The sequence below is a fragment of the Hyla sarda genome, chromosome 6 (assembly GCF_029499605.1).
Source record: "Hyla sarda isolate aHylSar1 chromosome 6, aHylSar1.hap1, whole genome shotgun sequence".
NCBI classification, from domain to species: Eukaryota; Metazoa; Chordata; class Amphibia; order Anura; family Hylidae; genus Hyla; species Hyla sarda.
Genome location: NC_079194.1, coordinates 59,437,348 through 59,458,684, shown reverse-complemented (window position 1 = coordinate 59,458,684; position 21,337 = coordinate 59,437,348). Strand labels below are relative to the sequence as shown.

Below are 21,337 nucleotides of genomic sequence, written 5' to 3'. Positions count from 1 at the left end.
ATACAGGAGGATCACAGCGGGTGTCAGGAGTGACATCCGCTGTGATCTTTCCTTAACTGCAGGTACTACTACTCCCAACATGGAGCACACTCTGCTCCATGCTGGGAGCTGTAGTACCTGCATTAATAGACAGATCGCAGTGAGTGTCAGAAGTTACACTCGCTGCGATCTGTCTATTACTGCAGGTACTACAGCTCCCAGCATGAAGCAGAGTGTGCTCCATGTTGGGAGTAGTAGTACCTGCAGGTAAGAACAGATCACAGCGGGTATCACTACTGACACCCGCTGTGATCGTCCTGTCTATAGCAGAGATGCAGAGCGGCTTTCTCCTGCACTCCGCATCTCTGAACTATACTCTGGCTGGCCACTCACTCATTAATATTTCCCTCAGAGAGTGGTAATTGGCTAAAACCATCTGGCCAATCACCCCTCTGGGCGGAAAATATGAATGAGTGAGTGACTGGCCGGAGTACAGAGCAGAGATGCGAACGCTGTATACAGCCGCATCTCTGCTATATTATGGACGATCGCATCGGGTGTCAGGACTATCACCCGGGGCGATATGTCTATTAGTACAGGTACTACTACTCCCTTCATGGAATAGTCTGTTCCATGCTGGGAGTAGTAGTACTACCTAAAAAAAAAAAAAAAAAGGGAAACACACACACTTTATTAAAAATGTATTAAAATGTAATCATAAAAACTTTATATTTCGTTAAATACATTTTTTTCCATCACTACTGCATCCTTTTTGGGTACCAAAAAAAATGCCAAAGGTGCCAAAAATGCAATTTCCACACAAATGAAAAAACGCCAGAAAAGACGCCAGACGCATGACATTGCACTGGTGTTTTTTCATGCGTTTTTTTCAACCCAAAAAACGCAGGACAAAAAACAAGTAGAAAATTAGCCTCAGTGAGACACTGACAAGTGACGTTCCCTCCTCTTCCAGGAAACCTTGTACTTGGCTTGATTCATGCATCCTTCACAAAGACAAATATGCCTGATTCCAGCCTTGCCAAAACATCCCCAGATCATTAGAGATCCTCCACCAAGTCTGTAACGTCCTGTAACGTCCCAAGGAGTGTGGACCCCCTGGTTTTCACCCTTTATCCTTCCCCAGGATGTGGAAGCTGAATTGCCATGCAGTCCAGAATGCACTGGTGCCAAGCACAAGGGATACCGGCAGGAGGGTGAGCTGACACTGTGGATGTAATAGCGCAGCAAACATAATCCAATGTAGCATCTCTGACTCTGCGTTTGCAGCAGAACTAAGCATACAGTGGCACCGTCGACAGTCCAGGTCATGCAATGGAGAAGCAACAAGGTACAAGCATGATCAGAGAGAGACAAAGTCCGGTAACAGGCAAAGGTCAGGAAATAGCTAGTTCACAAAAAGCAGCGTTATGGTGGACTAACAACACAGCCATTTTGCTCCAACACAAGCATGGATCCTTTCTAAGCATGTCTATTACTGTCTGGCAGGTAAGTTCTATTGTCACCTTAAGGTGGATAACCCCTTTAAGCACTGAAGTTCCCCTTAAAGTTACAGCCAGTGCTTGCAAGTGACCCTAGAGGACAGCAGTGGTAGAAGCAACATCAGTGAGTCCAGAGGAGGAAGCCCAGGGCCTACAGTGGAGATGTGGAGCAGAGAATTCGGCTTGGCGCCAGTGAGTACCAGGACACACGGTACGACAGAAGATGCCAACATTACAAAATCTCACAGTCTGTGTGAGACACTGTGGCTTTTAGGGGTTCACACCCACTATAAAATTTGGGGAAGGATAGGTGATGATCTGGGAATGCTTAACCCCTTAAGGACTCAGCCCATTTTGGCCTTAAGGACTCAGACAATTTAATTTTTACGTTTTCATTTTTTCCTCCTCACCTTCTAAAAATCATAACTCTTTTATATTTTCATCCACAGACTAGTTGAGGGCTTGTTTTTTGCGCGACCAGTTGTCCTTTGTAATGACATCACTCATTATATCATAAAATGTATGGCGCAACAAAAAAACACTATTTTTGTGGGGAAATTTTAACGAAAAACACAATTTTGCTAATTTTGGAAGGTTTCGTTTTCACGCCGTACAATTTATGGTAAAAATGACATGTGTTCTTTATTCTGAGGGTCAATACGATTAAAATGATACCCATTATTACATACTTTTATATTATTGTTGCGCTTAAAAAAAATCACAAACTTTTTAACCAAATTAGTACGTTTATAATCCCTTTATTTTGATGACCTCTAACTTTTTTATTTTTCCGTATAAGTGGCGGTATGGGGGCTCATTTTTTGCGCCATGATCTGTACTTTTTTTTGATACCACATTTGCATATAAAAAACTTTAAATACATTTTTTATAAATTTTTTTAATAAAATGTATTAAAAAAGTAGGAATTTTGGACTTTTTTTTTTCTTTTCGTTCACGCCGTTCACCGTACGGGATCATTAACATTTTATTTTGATAGTTCGGACATTTACGCACGCGGCGATACCAAATATGTCCATAAAAAATTTTTTACGCTTTTTGGGGGTAAAATAGGAAAAAACGGACGTTTTACTTTTTTATTGTGGGAGGGAATTTTTCACTTTTTTTTACTTTTACTTTTACATTTTTTAACATTTTTTTTAACACTTGAATAGTCCCCATAGGGGACTATTCATAGCAATACCTTGATTGCTAATACTGATCTGTTCTATGTATAGGACATAGAACAGATCAGTGTTTTCGGTGATCTTCTGCTCTGGTCTGCTCGATCACAGACCAGAGCAGGAGATGCCGGGAGCCGTACGGAGGAAGGAGAGGGGACCTCCGTGCGGCGTTATAAATGATCGGATCCCCGCAGCAGCTCTGCGGGCGATCCGATCATTCATTCAAATCGCGCACTGCCGCAGATGCCGGGATCTGTATTGATCCCGGCACCTGAGGGGTTAATGGCGGACGCCCGCGAGATCGCGGGCGTCGGCCATTGCCGGCGGGTCCCTGGCTGCAATCAGCAGCCGGGATCAGCCGCGCATGACACGGGCATTGCTCCGATGCCCGCGGTTATGCACAGGACGTAAATGTACGTCCTGGTGCGTTAAATCAACTGGTGCCAGAAAGTTAAACAAATTTATGAATGACTTCTATTTGAAAATCTTATTCCTTCCAGCACTTATCAGCTGACACCTCTGTCCATGTCAGGAACTGTCCAGAGCAGGAACAATTTCCCATAGCAAACCTCTCCTGCTCTGGACAGTTCCTGACATGGACAGAGGTGTCAGCAGAGAGCACTGTGGTCAGACAGAAAAGAAATTCAAAAAGAATTAAGGATTAAGATTTTTTAATAGAAGTAATTTACAAATCTGTTTAACTTTGTGGCATCAGTTGATTTAAAAATTAATTTCCCACTGGTTTACCCCTTTTAACCATAGCATTCACCAGTGCATACAACCATTGAAAGCAATCACAGTGCAACCAACCATAGCAACCAGTCAAAGCTCAATTAACCTTAGCAACCACAGTGCAACCAACCATTGCAAGCAATCACAGTGCAATAAACCATTGTAACTAAAGTGCAACCAACCATTACAAGCAATCACAGCACAACCAACTATAACAACCAGTCACAGTGCAATTAACCATAGCAACCACAGCGCAACCGACCATAGCAACCAATTACAGAGCAACCAACCATTGCAACCAATCACAGCACAATTAACCCTAGTATCCAATTACAGTATGATAAATCATTGGAACCAATCACAGGGCAGCTTTCATTTTTCAAATGCACTGTCATAAATGAAAACTGCGCTGTGATTGGTTCCTATGGGCAACAGAGTTTTGTAATACAGTGGTCCCTCAACATACGATGGTAATCCGTTCCAAATGAACCATTGTTTGTTGAAACCATCGTACAGTGACCCCCGACCTACGATGGCCTCGACATATGATCAAATCGACATACGATGGCCTCTCAGAGGCCACCGCATATGATGCTTTTTTATGTCGGGGCCATCACATTAAGTGCTATCCGGCAGCACAAAATGCTTAAGCTGCTGCCGGATAGCAGCTTAATGTTCCCCGTGTGGTGCGGTAAGTATTACTTACCCCTCCACGATGCTCCGGGGTGCCCTCCGGGTCCAGCGCTGGTCTTCCGGTGTCTTCTCGGCCCTCTCCGGTGACGTCAATACGCTGCTGCGCACGTCATCCAATAGGAATAGCGTACGCAGCGGCGTAATGACGTCGCTACGCAGGCCCAGCAAGGCCTTGCGGAAGACAGCAGAGGACCGGAGAAGACCAGGAGAGCCCAGCGGAGGCCCGGGGTCACCATCGGGAGCGGCGGTGACACCATCGCGAGCGGCGGGGACAGGTGAGTACAGCTTCCTATACTTTACATTGCACGAATCCCTCAACATACGATGGATTCGACAAACGATGGCTCGTTTGGAACGAATTACCATCATATGTTGATGGACCACTGTATGTTGAGGGATCCGTGCAATGTAAAGTATAGGAAGCTGTACTCACCTGTCCCCGCCGCTCCGGACGTCTCTGCTTCCCCGGGATCATTGCTCTCACGTGGCCGCCATCACGTCACTACGCACGCCACTCCTATTGGATGACGGGACAGCGTGCGCAGCGACGTGATGACGACGATGGAGAGCGCCGGCGATGCAGGGGATCCCGAAGAGGACGCGCCGGTTCCCCGAGGACAGGTAGGAGACCATCACCAGAGCACACGGGGCACCATAAACGGCTATCCGGTGGCAGCCTTCGCTGCCGGATAGCCATTTATACGATGGCCCCGACATACAAAAGCATCGTATGTTGATGCTGCCTTCAACATGCCATGGCCTCTGAGAGGCCATCGTATGTTGAAATGATCATATGTCGGGGCCATCGTAGGTCGGGGGGGGGTCACTGTATTTTCTTTACACTAGGGGGAGATTTATCACAACGTGTCCAGAGGAAAAGTTGCTGAGTCTCCCATAGCAACCAATCAGATCGCTGCTTTCATTTTTCAGAGGCCTTTTCAAAAATGAAAGAAGCAATCTGATTGGTTGCTATGGGCAACTCAGCAACTTTTCCTCTGGACAGGTGTTGATAAATCTCCCCAATATTATGTGCGCAGGTACATGATCTGTAGCTGTAATACACTGTGATGACGATAATGATGATGGCGAAGCAATAGGCTGTCACTATATACTGCTGTCACACAAGGACACATGCGGTCACCTTCACTAAGTACAGTCTCTCCAATATCCTTGCAGGTCGGTAACAACTCACTCGCCATAGTATTATAATACAATATACACATACCACAGTCAGTGTCCTAAACGCCCCAATAAAACCCGTTTCCCGACCCTATCGTCATCTCATATTAATATATACAGGTTTCTGATAAATATTCTTTGACTATTTCTTATCTATCTGACAGGACCTTCTCTGGCCACGCCCCTCGCCCCTCCCACACTCCGCCCATTTCACAGTCTATAAGAAGCGCTACGACGTGACGTCACGTCATGTGACAACATCTTTGTCAGTGAACAAAATGGCGTCCTACTGTCTCCTAGCTGGCCGGATCCAGGTGAGCGGACACGTCGTTCGGGAGCCGTGGCGATACGCCGCTAGTAGTTACAATTAGCCGCACGGGCGACTGGGTCGCAATCCGCCGTGTCTGTATTGTGGCAGAGGGCGCGGGGGCGGCATGGTCGGTGCCATGTGGTGGCGGTGTTCTGCGCCTGTAGGTGACCCTCACTTGTATCCATGGCAACGGACATCTGCCGACAGCGGTGCGCTGCAGTAGTCGGCTGGCTGCGGTATATTCCGGGGGAGCCGCTTTGTCTGTACTGGCGCAGGGATCAAGGTGACCCCAAGGTGATCGGGGAGGCCCGAATATGGGGGATGTCCTACGGCAGTGACCTCAGGGGAGTATTGGAGGGCGAAACCTGGAGGGGGATGTGGGATTTGTTCTCAGAGCTTCTCTACTAGATTTATATTAGAAATCACCGCGGATCTTTATGGAACTTTTGAAACAAAATTCAAAAGTGGATAAAGAATATTAAAAAGTCAGGATGTCCATTTTTAAGAGAATGAGTACTATTTTTATTTTATTTATTTTTTTATTTTTTATTCTTCACTACCAATTAGAGATGAGCGAACTTACAGTAAATTCGATTCGTCACGAACTTCTCGGCTCGGCGGTTGCTGGCTTTTCCTGCATAAATTAGTTCAGCTTTCCTGTGCTTCGGTGGGCTGGAAAAGGTGGATACATTCCTAGGAAAGAGTCTCCTAGGACTGTATCCACCTTTTCCAGCCCACGGGAGCACCGGAAAGCTGAACTAATTTATGCAGGAAAAGCCATCAACTGCCGAGCCGAGAAGTTTGTGACGAATCGAATTTACTGTAAGTTCGCTCATCTCTACTACCAATATAACAACTTTTTTTTTTTTTGTCATGTGACAGCAGAGGTAGCTCTAGAGCAGTGTTTTTTCCAACCAATGTGCCTCCAGCTGTTGCAAAACTACAACTCCCAGCATGCCCGGACAGCCAACGGCTGTCCGGGCATGCTGGGAGTTGTAGTTTTGCAACAGCTGGAGGCATGCTGACTGGGAAACGCTGCCCTAGACTGTGGAGTCTTGAACATGAGGCCCTCACTGACACATACTTTAGGATATCGCAATACTATCCTGCGACATAGTTGCCTCTGAGCGACCTTCACCCTCCGTTGAGCCAGCATTAGACATGGCCACACAGGGTCAGGAAAAAGAAAAACCACAAGTTAAAAATAAAATCCATTTCACATGGCGGCTATAAACCCCACAAAAGAAAATACCTCATGTCGCTTGCTGATATACTGCAGGAGGGACCCCGAAATGGCTGCTCTACAGGGTAAAATACGCGTCCTCTGTGGCGGTAAGTTCTGTGTAAAAGGCGCTGTGAACGGATGATTTCAACATTTGCGCCCAAGTTACTAACAACTTGCACCAAATGATACATTTGGTGCATGTCCACGAAAACCAAAGTGAGAAAAAAAAGGTAAAAATAAACTTTCAACAGGCAAAATTGATAAATACCCCCCCCCATGGTCTTTATGATCTGTAGTTATTGTGATGGATTCTTGTACTTGTACAAATGTCGAGTATCGGGACATCTCAAATAGAAAGGAAGGACATTTACTTCTCCTTCCTGCTGGTGATGGCACATTCCTTCCTAGACCCGATCATATTGCTGGAAAACACCTTTAAATGTCTCCTACAGGCTGATATTTAAAGGAGTAGTCCATTCAGGGGTGGTGGGTAACCCCCCCCTTTTCTTTTTCTTCCTGATTTTCAACAAGTCATATCTTAGGGTACGTTCACACTGTGGAATACCGCACAGTGAACGTTTCCATCAGTGTGAACGTCTTCTGCGAGACCCGTTCACACTGCGGACATGTTCATTCTTTGTGTGGAAGTCCGCGAGCACCACATAGACATCAGTGGTGACGGTCAGTGCCCCCGCTGTCCTACTGCCGAAGTATTTTCAGCGGCGGCCGCCATAGGAATCTCCGCTTGCTGAATTCAGGGAGCAAAGATTCCGCAATGTGGATGTACCCTTAGTGTACGTTGACACGAGCTGATTTACAGCGTACTTTACGCTGCGGATCCGCTGATGAAGGCCCCGCTCTATGCTTGTACATTTGCTTGCTCGTAGTGGCAATACACCGCGACGAATAGACGCACTGCAGCTATGTGCGCGGTGTACTCGCACATCGCGGCCGCTCTCCCTGCTCTGAGCTAGGCAGAGAGCTCCCGCGATGTGTGAGTATACTGCGACTCACACATCCCAGTGTGTCTGCTCGTAGCGGCAATACGCTGCGATGAATACACACTGCAGCTATGTGCGCGGCGTACTCGGACATCGCGGTCGCTCTCCCTGCTCTGAGCTAGGCAGAGAGCTCCCGCGATGTGTGAGTATACTGCGACTCGCACATCCCAGTGTGTCTGCTCGTAGCGGCAATACGCCGCGACGAATAGACGCACTGCAGCTATGTGCGCGGTGTACTCGCACATCACGGTCGCTCTCCCTGCTCTGAGCTAGGCAGAGAGCTCCCGCGATGTGTGAGTATACTGCGACTCACACATCCCAGTGTGTCTGCTCGCAGCGGCAATACGCCGCGACGAATAGACGCACTGCAGCTATGTGCGCGGCGTACTCGGACATCGCGGTCGCTCTCCCTGCTCTGAGCTAGGCAGAGAGCTCCGGCGATGTGAGTATACTGCGACTCACACATCCCAGTGTGTCTGCTCGTAGCGGCGTATTGCAGGCACATAAGACAGCATAGAGCGGGCCTTCACCAGCTCGTGTGAACGTACCCTTAAAGTGTAAGCAGAGTGGGTGTCTCCTGCTCGTTCTGCAAAGATTGGTGTTTGCAGCTTACACCAGGGGGTACAGTTGCAGAGACATTTGTATGATGCCCAGTGAGTTCCATGCACCAGACGTTTTCTGATAGTTTACCTGTTGCCCTTTGTAACCAATCAGGTTGCTTTTATTTCTTTACAGGCTGATTGGTTTCTATGGGCAACTGGTCAACATTTCCCCTACACAGATTTTGATAAATCTCCCCCTAAGTCATATCGCATTAAAATAGTGAAAAGTGTGCCTGCCTGCCATGGTCCCCCATTGCTGCTGTTCCAATAGGTCACTGTTGCCCTCCGCTGCTTCCTCTGATGTGCTGACCATGCTGGGAATTCCCGCTCCACCAGTCACTTGCTGTGAACACTGATGGGCTGAGCAGGGATGTCCTGCAGGGTTAGGATGACAAAATAAGCAATGGGTTACAAAGTCGGAACACAGTGGTGTTGAATAGGGGCAGGTAAGTATGCTTTTTAAGTTAAAGTACCCTGTCCCCTAGTCATTTGTCAAAAAACCATCTGAGGTATAAAATTTTTTTAGTGCTGAAATACAAGTCCAGGTGATGTTCTCATGCTGCAGCCCACCGTGGCAATACAGTGGTCCCTCAAGTTACAATATTAATTGGTTCCAGGACGACCATTGTATGTTGAAACCATTGTATGTTGAGACCAGAACTCTATGGAAACCTGGTATTTTGTTCTGAAGCCACCAAAATGTCATCCAAAAATAGGAAAAAGTGAAGATTAAAGATAAATGAGTAGATGACTAATATAGATAAAGCAAATCCTTCCATATAAAAGTAATAAAGATCTGCTGGGAGCTGTAATCACTGTCTATTTTTTTTTTTTTAAGGACATTGCGTGTTCTGTACAGGACCATAAAGAAGCTCCTGTCCTCTACATAGACCAGTGTTTCCCAACCAGGGTGCCTCCAGATGTTGCAAAACTACAACTCCCAGCATGCCTGGACAGTGATTACAGCTCCCAGCAGATCTTTATTACTTTTATATGGAAGGATTTGCTTTATCTATATTAGTTATCTACTCATTTATCTTTAATCTTGTACAGAACACGCAATGTACAGAACACGCAATGTACAGAACACGCAATGTCCTTAAAAAAAAAAGGAGCTAACCCTGGCACAGGTAAAGAGTACAGAACATGTAATACCTACCTGTACTGTAGGGGGCGCTACCAGACACCAGTAAGTGCATACACTTAAGGAATACAGTGGGTTTTACCAGTGAAATATCCATTCTGATTGGTCGGTTCATCCAGCCATTGAGACGTTTCGCAGATTCCATAACATTGTATGTTGAGTCTGGTTTCAAGTTACAATGGTCCAGAAAAGGCCATTGTATGTTGAGGCCATTGTATGTTGAGGGATCACTGTACCACAATTTTACCTGCAAAAATTGGCTATTGGCAACTGCACATGGTTTCATTACTGCGGTGTATACTGTAGGTCGGTATTATGACAGCCATAATACTGCTGATTTATGTGGGTTTTTATTATGTTTCCAGATTTAACAAATCTCCAGATTTCACTGGTATTGGAAATACTCTTGGGGGGAGATTTATCAAAACCTGTGCAGAGGAAGAGTGGTGCAGTTGCCCATAGCAACCAATCAGATTGCTTCTTTCATTTTCCACAGGCCTCTTTAGAGGCCTGTGGAAAATGAAAGAAGCAATCTGATTGGTTGCTATGGGCAACTGCACCACTCTTCCTCTGCACAGGTTTTGATAAATCTCCCCCTTGGTGTATATGAATAAACATGTCTGTTATTGTGACACACAGCTCCGATCCTCTCTCATATACTGAACGGTGCTCATCTGTTATTGTTCTGATGGGGAGGAATATTTCACAATAGACTTGGCACCGCTCCCCCTGTGCCTCGCCATCTCTGCCCTGAGATTTATGGCATACATGTACCCATTGTGGGTGCAGCAGTCTCCTGCTTTAGCTTGCCCTTCATAGCAACTATTAATGCCTCATGTATCACATAAGACCAGAGATTGTAAAGGTATTTTCACATGTACAAGATCTGCTGCATATTTTCTGCAGCTGATTTTGCTGTCCATTGAACTTAATGGGTAGCAAAATCAGCTGCACAAAATATGCAGCAAAAATATACAGCAGTTCCTGTACGTGTGAACGTATCCTTAGGGTCTATTCACACGTGCAGTATTCTGTGCAGATTGGATGCGCAGGATTTGAAGCGGTGTTCTGTCATTCAGTTTACATTGAAATCTGCAGCAGAAAATCTGCGCAGAATACTGTACGTGTGAATAGACAATTAAGGTGGGAAAAAGGGTCCTCAGTAGTGACTTTGAAGGAGATTTATCACAACTTATGGAGAGGAAAGTTGATTGCGTCTTTCATTTTTAACAAGGCCTCTGAAAAATGAAAGCCATCTAAATTGGTTGCTATGGGCAACTGGGCACGTTTTCCTTTGATAAATCTCCCCCTTACTTCCTAAAGTAATTTTCAGGTTTTTTTTTGGTGTTTTTTTATTTTATTTTTTGCATGTTTGGGAAGTATTATTATATTTTATAAGTGATACTTACCACCCCTGGTCCTCCTCAGCCCCTGTTCCAAGGATTTCGGTCACTCTCTCTGCTGGTCTTTTCTCTGTGCTTCCAAGATGAGGAGACTAAACAGGACCTGCCCGCTCGGCCAGTCGCTAAGGAAGAACACCACTGCATCAAATGATTGGCAGAGCAGGCAGGTCCTGTTCCTACCCCTCTTCTCAGAACCAGGGAGTAGAGCAGTGTTGTCCAAACAGTGTGCCTCCAGCTGTTGCAAAACTATGACTCCCAGCATGCTGGTGGTTGTAGTTTTGCAACAGCTGTAGGCACACTTTGTTTGGAAAACATTGGGGTAGTTAAGTGTTCCTTGTTTTTTTTTTTTTTTTCTTTCTTAAATGTATTTGATATGTGACAAATAATTGTCATTCTGTATGGAAGAACTGCAGAAATCTAGGGCTCTGCTCATTTCCATTGAATGGGGCCATAAGTGATAAATGCCATAAACTCAATGCCAGGATTGCTGTACAGTGGTCCCTCAAGTTGCAATATTAATTGGTTCTGGGATGACCATTGTATGTTGAAACCATTGTATGTTGAGACCATAACTCTATGGAAACCTGGTAATTCGTTCTAAAGGCACCAAAAAGTCATCCAAAAATAGGAAAATGTTAGAATTAAAGAAAAATAAGTAGATAACAAATATAGATAAAGCAAATCCTACATATAAAAGTAGGAAAGATCTGCTGGGAGCTTTAAAAAATTGTCTATGTCAGGGTTTCCCAAGCAGGGAGCCTCCAGCTGTTGCAAAACTACAACTCCCAGCATGCCCGGACAGCCAAAGGCTGTCCGTGCATGCTGGGAGTTGTAGTTTTGCAACAGCTGGGCCACCCTGCTTGGGAAACACTGGTCTATGTAGAGGACAGGAGCTTCTTCAGGGTCCTGTACAGTACATAGTGTCCTAAAAAAGTAACATGGAGTCGCCCTCACCTGGTGTCCAAAGGAGCAGGTAACCCTGGCACAGGTAAAGTGTACAGAATATGTAATGCCTCCCTGTACTGTAGGGGGCGCTACCAGACATCAGTCAGTGCATGCACTTCAGTAATACAGGTAAAGAGTACAGAACATGTAATACCACCCTGTACTGTAGGAGGCGCTACCAGACATCAGTCAGTGCATGCACTTCAGTAATACAGGGGTTTTACCAGCGAATGCCCATTTTGATTGGTCGGTTCTTCCAGCCATTGACACGTTTCACTGATCTGGACTGTCCGTACATTGTATGTTGAGTCTGGTTTCAACTGACAATGGTCCAGAAAAGACCATTGTATGTTGAGGCCATTGTAAGTTGAGGGATCACTGTATATGGGTCCCTTTAACATTCCAGTAAAAGCAACCAAAAAGTTAAATAGAACTGAAAATGCTATTAATAAAGACTATAGATCACTGCACAAATACCTCAATGACCACAAACTCATTAGTGTTGCTCCAAATTGAAACATTATGGACCGAAAATTAAAATAGCCCAAAATTAGTTTTCTTAGCCCTCTGTGTGCAGGTGTATCTTTGCAGGGGTGGTCTTTATGGCTTCCTCCCAGCCGCAGCATGGTGTTGGGCACTTCTGCTGGACGTCTCATCCTCCTTCCACCCTTTTTTGTGTTGCCAAGTAAACCAATACTTTCAGCCCCAATATCTCTTTTGGATCAGAAACACCACTTTCAGTCTGTAATTCAGCGGCCGAAATTTCCTTGTTCCCCAGTCCATATACTATTTAAAATGGTATATGGACCTTATACAGTGATCCCTCAACTTACAATGGCCTCAACATACAATAGTTTCAACATACAATTGTCTTTTCTGGACCATCGTAAGTTGAAACCAGACTCAACATACAATGCTACAGACAGTCCAGATCTGTGTCAATGGCTGGAAGAACAGATCAATCAGAATGGGCATTCACTGGTAAAACCCCTGTATTACTGAAGTGCATGCACTGACTGGTGTCTGGTAGCGCCCCCTACAGTACAGGGAGGTATTACATGTTCCGTACACTTTACCTGTACCAGGGTAAGCTGCTCCTTTGGACACCAGGTGAGGGCGACTCCATTACTTTTTTAGGACATTGTGTGTACCCCGAAGAAGCTCCTGTCCTCTACATTGACAGGGTTTCCCAAGCAGGGTGGCCCCAGCTGTTGCAAAACTACAATTCCCAGCATGCCCGGACAGCCTTTGGCTGTCCGGGCATGCTGGGAGTTGTAGTTTTGCAACAGCTGGAGGCTCCCTGCTTGGGAAAACACTAACATAGACAGTGGTTACAGCTCCCAGCAGATCTTTCTTACTTTTATATGGAAGGATTTGCTTTATCTATATTAGTTATCTACTTATTTTTCTTTAATTTTCACTTTTTCCTATTTTTTGGATGACATTTTGGTGCCTTTAGAACCAATTACCAGGTTTCCATAGAGTTCTGGTCTCAACATACAATGGTTTCAACATACACTGGTCGTCCCAGAACCAATTAATATTGTAACTTGAGGGACCACTGTACTTTATTTTAAAAAAGTGCCCCAATGACCATAGAACTTTTATAGTGCAAGTAAATGTAAACATTGGCATGTTATGGAACACATTAGGAATATGTAAATGTTTATTTTCCACTCCTAATACTTACAGCATTTTTTTTTTAATTGTGGAGAAAATTAAGTTTATTATAAAGTGGCCCCCACTGCAAAAAAAAAAAACTGACCCCCTGCTTTAGGTGATGACATAGAACTCTATTTCTTTTTTAAAGAGGTTTAATCACCTGGTACCATAAAGTTACAGATTTGTAAATTACTTCTATTTAAAAATCTTAATCGTTCCAGTACTTATCAGCTGCTGTATGCTCCACAGGAAGTTCTTTTCTTTTTGAATTTCCTTTCTGTCTGACCACAGTGCTCTCTGCTGACACCTCTGTCCGTGTCAGGAACTGTCCAGAGCAGCATATGTTTGCTATGGGGATTTGCTCCTGCTCTGGACAGTTCCTGACATGGAGAGAGGTGTCAGCAGAGAGCACTGTGGTCTGACAGAAAGGAAATTCAAATTGTAGTATACAGCAGCTAAGTACTGGAAGGATTAAGATTTTTTAAATAGAAGTCATTTACAAATCTGTTACATTTTGTCACCAGGTGATTTAAAAAAATTAAATAAATGGAGTACCCCTTTAACATAGAAACTTGATAAGCAATAAATCATTTTGTGACCCTTCATCAGCCTTTCCCAACCAATGTGCCTACAGCTGTTTTAAAAAATACAACTCTCATGCTGGGAGCTGTAGTTCTGCAACAGCTGGAGGCACACTGTTTGGGAAACACTGCGCTATATTCTCTTTAAATCTATGATCTATGAGGAAAACCTCTGTCTATAGAGTAGTTGTTGTTTTTTCTATGGCCACCTATAAGCCAGTAAGAAAGGAATGGAAGTTGATTTCCTATAAATTTCTTCCATGTCAGCCACAGGAGTTTGATAAATCTGTTTTGAAAAGCTTGTTGAAAATGGCTACAAATTGTAATATTTTATTAAACTTTAAAGAGTGAGTACCTGTCACCAAACTAAACTTTTGATATATTGTTCCTTATGTAATTAAGACACTCTGCCATTTACTTGATGTTAAAATTCCCAACCTTTTATATATCTTTTTTTAATATGATTGACAAAAAAAATGGCCACTAGGTGGCTCTGTTCTGTTCCCTGCACAAGTCAAACAATTAGTTTGGTCTCCTCCCGGCCTGGCAGGAGACCAAACTCAGGAAGTGCATGTGGGGCATGGTGAGGCACAGCTCTCACAGGCTTCAGTGACGTTGCGCCTGCTGGGGAACGCCCACTTTCTCCTGCCTGGAGCTCGCACAATGTGAGCAAGGGGAAAGGTATGATACACAGCTTTTTGAAGCTCAATTTTTTTTTTTAAGGGCAGAAGGGGTGTTAGGAGTAGTTAGAGAATATCATCTGAGTTAGTTTAGAATATATGGATTGATATTAACCATAGTACTCTTTAACATTCTACCTTCTACTTACAGCAAGTCTTGGGCCATGGAGCTCGCAGGTACCACATTTCAGCCGTCCTATGCCAGAGGGCCAAAGTGGCGATGAGCCACTTTGAGCCCAATGAATACATCCAGTATGAAAAATTGGGAAAAAACATAGATATCGTCCGCAAGCGGTAAGTGTATAGAATGTGTGCGTGTTACTTTACCAGATAATCTCTGCTTCTTGTTAAATGAGTAAAAGCTAAATGTCTCTTCCTATTGTACTTTAAGTTTGGACCGACCCCTTACCCTTTCTGAGAAGATTGTTTATGGCCATCTTGATGATCCAGTTAAACAGGATATAGTGCGTGGAAAGACTTACCTTCGGCTACGACCAGACCGGGTGGCTATGCAGGATGCCACAGCCCAGATGGCCATGCTCCAGTTTATTAGCAGTGGGTTGCCCAGAGTGGCTGTGCCTTCAACTATCCACTGTGACCACTTGATTGAAGCCCAGCTTGGTGGAGATAAGGATCTTAAGAGAGCGAAGGTATGGGACAAATCAGTCTGTAGTCATAATTTCATGCATATAGCTTTCCGTTTCATAGCCTTGCCTGTATGCATATTAATGCAAGTTGTCACCTTTAGGATATCAACGAGGAAGTGTATAACTTTTTGTCAAGTGCTGGGGCTAAATATGGTGTTGGTTTTTGGAAACCAGGGTCAGGCATCATCCATCAGGTGAGTTCTGGTGAACTTTGTTTTATTCATGTAGTGTACCGTGCACTACGATTAATCCAGATGTTCCAAATTAAAATGATTTGTAAATTAAAAATAAGTAGAATTGATCAAATCTACAGTAAGAGTAACAAACTGAAGTGGTCATCAATTTTGTTTAGTTTAGAAAAGTACATACGCTCATGTGAATGCAAAAATTTTTCTTTCTTTATTTATGCTTCATCAAAAGATACAGGAATCAAGCAAATAGTCAATCGACGTGTCATACAGTCTGCAAGGTGTTAAGAGGAGACATAACAGGCTTCTTTGGCTTTCATGTGCAGCTGCACCAGCAATCTCTTATGCGGCTGTCTCCATTCACTGCAGGTCTGGTAGGTAACTCTGCAACGTTTCAAGGGCAATGCCCCTTTTTCTCTATCGGCTCCATTGGGGGGACACAGACCGTGGTGTAGGCTGCGGTCTCTAAGGAGGTGTGACACTATGGTAATAAAAAAAAAAGTCAGCTCCTCCCAGCAGGATATACCCGCCTTCAGGCTCTGAGCTAGTCAGTTTAAGCTTAGTGTCTGAGGAGGTGGACATTGTCTGGATTTTCCAGACCAGGTCTTCTGATTTTTTTATTTTCCTAGTATAGGGACGTGTTAGTTTTTTATTCCTTTTCTTTTCCGTTTTCAGGTGGGGGCTCAGGGACTGATTCCCTGTTTCCCCATTGCGAGTAAGGGGGCACAGACATTGCGTATATGCGCTGTTCACCCCCCCCCCCTCGCCAACGGTCAGCGTCTGGGTGGTACCTCATGGGTCCGGGTCCCCCTTTTTCTCTGCTCGCCTCGCTCGCGCATAGCAGCCAGGTGTGATGCAGGGACAAAAGCTGACTGAAGACTCCATTAGGTAAGTTCTTCTGACTGAGGTAAGTACTTCCCCCCCCCCCCCCCCTTTTTTCTCCATAGGTACGGACTCGCAACCTCTGGAGACCCCCTGTTTTGGCCCACCTTCATTTATGGGGCTTGATTATACAGGGGCTGCACTTATGCTGGGGGAGCAATGGCACCTGAGGGGGCATATCTTATAAAGCACCTTACTTTATGGGGAATATAGTATGGGGCACTTTATTATGTGGTGTTTGTGGGGGTGTGTGTGTTGGTGCAACTACTACAGCGCCTTATTTGCAGCTGTCGGCCGCGGCGCTGCTCCGGGCCAGGCGCTCTCAGCGTCGGCTTCCCTTCGTTATGCTTACTGCGCCTTTTTGCAGCTGACAGCCGCGGCGCTGCTACGAGCCGGGTGCTTCAGCGCCGTGGGTGCGATTTTCTATGTGAAGGGGTCTGTTACTGTGTGCCTTCAGGCACGTCCCTCCCTCGCTATTGGCTGGCCTGTCAGTCTCTCTGGCTGCACGGAGCAAGTTCTCCTCACTGCAGCTGACGGGACACAGACCAGGGTGAGAAAGTTCCTATCTTCTCACATTATGTCCGTACCCAGAGCTGTTCCTCCCTCCAAACAGAAACCTGGGAATTCAGTGACTTATTATATCTGTAAGCTCTGTAATACCAAGATGTCTGGCTGTGCTGAGCCCTCTTGCCCTGCCTGCTCCACTGCTCCCCCAGACCGCCTGGTGACCCCTGATGCCCCTTCGGTCCCAGTGGGTTGAGCCGCTCCTCCAGCCTGGGTTTCTTCCCTGACCCAGTATATGGCTGACTTGACCCAAGTCTCCCGTTCGGTGGCTGAGGCCTCCCTGGAAATGGTGTCTGCCTTGAAGGGGTCTTCCCTGCGTAGGACCTCTGAGAGGGCCCGCTCCTCGTCTCCCCGTACCTCACGCTCTCATAAGCGTGCTAGGGGTGCCTCGTCTGACTCTTCCATTGAGTCTTCTGATAGATGTGAGCGGTCCCCTCGTGGGTCCCGCCCCCCCCCTCTGTTCTGGGCACAAACGTCGTTCCTCCAGAGGACGTTCTCGGAGTCGTCGCTCTGCTACGCCAGAGCCGCGTACCCGTTCTGGGTCACCCCCCTCCAGGACTGCCTCTACTCATTCACATTCCCCTGGTGATCTGGTGGATGAGGCTTCCGAGCTGGCATCTGACTCAAGGACCGCTCAGACTCAATTGCAACGGTGAACTCATTGGTGACAGCCCTAAGAGACACCTTCCACTTGGAGGACCCAGGATCTTCGGATGTCAATCCAGGAGTATCCTTTCATCGTGCTAAGCCAGCACCTCAAATGTTCAGCTCTCACGCTGACTTTGACGACATTCTGGAATCCGCATGGAAACATCCAGACAAGAGGTTCCCGGGAATCAAGTCAATTCAAGAACTTTATCCATTTGACAAGGACTTTGTCACTAAGGTGGTTTCCCCTCCCTCAGTGGATCCACCAATAGTTACATAGTTACATAGTTACATAGTTAGTACGGTCGAAAAAAGACATATGTCCATCAAGTTCAACCAGGGAATTAAGGGGTAGGGGTGTGGCGCGATATTGGGGAAGGGATGAGATTTTATATTTCTTCATAAGCATTAATGTTATTTTGTTCCATAAATGTATCTAATCCTGTTTTAAAGCTGTTAATTGTTCCTACTGTGACCAGTTCCTGAGGTAGACCGTTCCATAAATTCACAGTCCTCACGGTAAAGAAGGCGTGTCGCCCCTTGAGACTAAACTTTTTCTTCTCCAGACGGAGGGAGTGTCCCCTCGTCCTTTGGGGGGGTTTAACCTGGAACAGTTTTTCTCCATATTTTTTGTATGGGCCATTAATATACTTATATACGTTTATCATATCCCCCCTTAAACGTCTCTTCTCAAGACTAAACAATTGTAACTCCTTTAATCGCTCCTCATAGCTAAGATGTTCCATGCCCCATATTAGTTTAGTCGCGCGTCTCTGCACCCTTTCCAACTCCGCAGTGTCCCTTTTATGGACAGGTGCCCAAAACTGAACAGCATATTCCAGGTGAGGCCGTACCAATGCTTTATAAAGGGGGAGTATTATGTCCCTGTCCCTTGAGTCCATGCCTCTTTTTATACATGCCAATATCCTGCCGGCTTTGGAAGCAGCAGCCTGACATTGCATGCTATTCTGTAGTCTGTGATCTACAAGTACACCCAGATCCTTCTCTACCAGTGACTCTGACAGTTTAATCCCCCCTAAGACATACGATGCATGCAGGTTATTAGTACCCAGATGCATAACTTTACATTTATCCACATTGAACCTCATTTGCCAAGTGGATGCCCAGACACTTAGTCTATCCAAGTCATCCTGTAACTTATGCACATCCTCTATAGACTGTACCGTGCTACAAAGCTTGGTGTCATCTGCAAAGATAGAAACAGAGCTGTTAATACCATCCTCTATATCATTGATAAATAAATTAAACAACAGCGGGCCCAGTACTGAACCTTGGGGTACACCACTAATTACCGGGGACCAATCAGAGTACGAATCATTGACCACCACTCTCTGGGTACGATCCATGAGCCAGTGTTCAATCCAGTTACAAACTAAAGTTTCCAAGCCCAAGGACCTTAACTTACCTGTCAGACGTCTGTGAGGGACAGTATCAAATGCTTTGGCAAAATCCAGAAACACTATATCCACAGCCATTCCTCTGTCAAGGCTTCTACTCACCTCTTCATAAAAGCAAATTAGATTGGTTTGACAACTTCTATCCTTAGTAAACCCATGCTGGCTATCACTTATAATACAATTATCCCCTATGTATTCCTGTATGTAATCCCTTATAAGTCCTTCAAACAATTTACCCACAATGCACGTTAAACTTACCGGTCTATAGTTTCCTGGGGAAGACCTAGAGCCCTTCTTGAAGATTGGCACCACATTCGCCTTGCGCCAGTCCCTTGGCACAATACCAGATCTCCCGGATCTCTAAGGCGATTACACTGCCTCTGGCAGATGCCGCTGCCTTCAAGGATCCCGCGGACAAGAAGGTATAATCTTTAGCGAAGTTCGCTTCTGAAGCAGCTGGCTCTTCTCCTCTTCCCATCTTCGCCTCGACATGGGTGTCCAAGGACCTGTCGGAGTGGTGCCAAAAGCTCCATCAGGATCTCTCAGTGGGTCCCCCCCCCCCCCCCCCAGAGGATCTATCTGCTCTGGCTCTCCAATACGCTAAAGCTGGGGACTTTCTGTGCACAGCTTCCATGCAGTCAGCCCGTTGTTCTGCCTTTGCTGTGGGTCACCTAGCGGCTCTCTGCCGCTCTGTGGCTTAAAGCTTGGAATGCGGATGCCGCTTTCAAAAGGTCTCTCGCTGAGCTTCCCTTTAAGGGTGGCCGTCTTTTTGGCAAACGCCTTGATGAGATTATTTCTGAAGCAACGGGAGGTAAGAGTTCCTTGTTACCTCAAAATAAGGCTCGCCCTACTTCCCAGAGGAAGTCCTTTTCCTTTTTGGTCCTTTCGGACCTCTGGCCCCAGTAAAGGGTCCGGGCAGGCGCCCTCGCGGGACAAGAAGGCTCCCTTGTTCCGCGCACGCCAGTCTTGGAAGTCGGAATCCAACCGGTCCGGACATTTTGTGCTGAAATCGGGCAACCGCAAACCCACTTCTGCATGAAGTGAGGCCCCCACCCGTGGTTTCTTTTCGGTTGGGATGTCGTCTCTTGTTTTTCCTAGACATCTGGACTTCGCACATTCAGGACTCTTGGGTCAGGGATGTGGTGTCCAACGGTTACCGGATCTAATTCGCCTCCCTTCCGAGGGATCGCTTCTTTCTATCCCGGGCCCCCTGGTCTCCTCCTCCTGGCGAAGCAATTTTGAGCGGCTCTCCAGTCTCCGCTTCTCCAGGGGGTTATCGTTCCCATTCCTCCAGTGGAACGTTTTCAGGATTTCTATTAAAATCTTTTTGTGGTCCCTGAAAAGGACTGTTCTGTGCGACCAATCCTAGACCTCAAGCGTCTCAACCGTCACCTTGTCATCCGCTACTTCAGAATGGAATCCCTCCGTTCGGTGGTGGTGTCCCTGGAACAAGGGGAGTTTCTTTCATCGGTGGACATCAAGGATGCCTACCTCCATGTGCCAATATTTCCGGGCCATCATCTGTACTTCCGCTTTGCGGTTCAGAGGGGCACTTTCAATTCGTGGCCCTCCCCTTTGGTCTAGCCTCGGCTCCTCGGGTCTTTACAAAGATCCTTGCGCCAGTGATGGGCCTGTTACGGTCGAGGGGGATCTCGGTGATACCCTATCTGGACGACCTTCTCATCAAGGCTCCAACCAGAGCCCAGACTCTGGAGAATCTGGATGTCACTCTCCACACTCTGACTCGCTTCGGGTGGATGGTCAACTGAGACAAGTCAGTCCTCTGCCCTACCCAGTCTCTAACCTTCCTGGGACTTCGATTCGACACGGCCTCTGCCCGAATTTGTCTTCCTCCGGACAAACGTCTGACGCTCCGGTCGGGGGTCCGCTCCCTTCGGACCAGGTATCAATCTCCATCCGCACTTGTATGGAAGTCCTGGGTCAGATGGTGGCAACTATGGAGGCCGTACCCTTTGCCCAGTTTCATTGCCGCCCCCTTCAACTGGCGATTCTTTCTCGATGGAACGGGTCTCCCCTGTCCCTCGATCATCAGATTGTTCTCCCTCGCAGGGTCCGTCAGTCCCTGCTCTGGTGGCTCCGCTCCCCCCTTCTTCTCCAAGGGCGGTCCTTTCTTCCCCTTCACTGGCAGGTTGTTACAACGGATGCCAGCCTGT

At 46.2% G+C, this 21,337-nt stretch overlaps 1 protein-coding gene across 2 annotated transcripts in view; it reads left to right on the top strand.

The window, feature by feature from the left end:
• Positions 1-5,200: 5,200 nt before the first annotated feature.
• ACO2 (aconitase 2) overlaps positions 5,201-21,337 on the top strand; it is a 45,096-nt gene continuing 28,959 nt past the window's right edge. The window contains exons 1-5 of one of the 2 annotated variants that reach the window (XM_056523851.1): positions 5,201-5,260; positions 5,428-5,577; positions 14,968-15,110; positions 15,208-15,466; positions 15,565-15,657. In XM_056523851.1, coding sequence (XP_056379826.1) covers positions 5,216-5,260; positions 5,428-5,577; positions 14,968-15,110; positions 15,208-15,466; positions 15,565-15,657 — 690 coding nt within the window. In that variant the 5' untranslated portion in view covers positions 5,201-5,215. Of the gene's footprint in view, positions 5,261-5,427; positions 5,578-5,728; positions 5,868-14,967; positions 15,111-15,207; positions 15,467-15,564; positions 15,658-21,337 lie in introns of those variants that run through there. The other variant, XM_056523852.1, reaches the window with a different exon arrangement.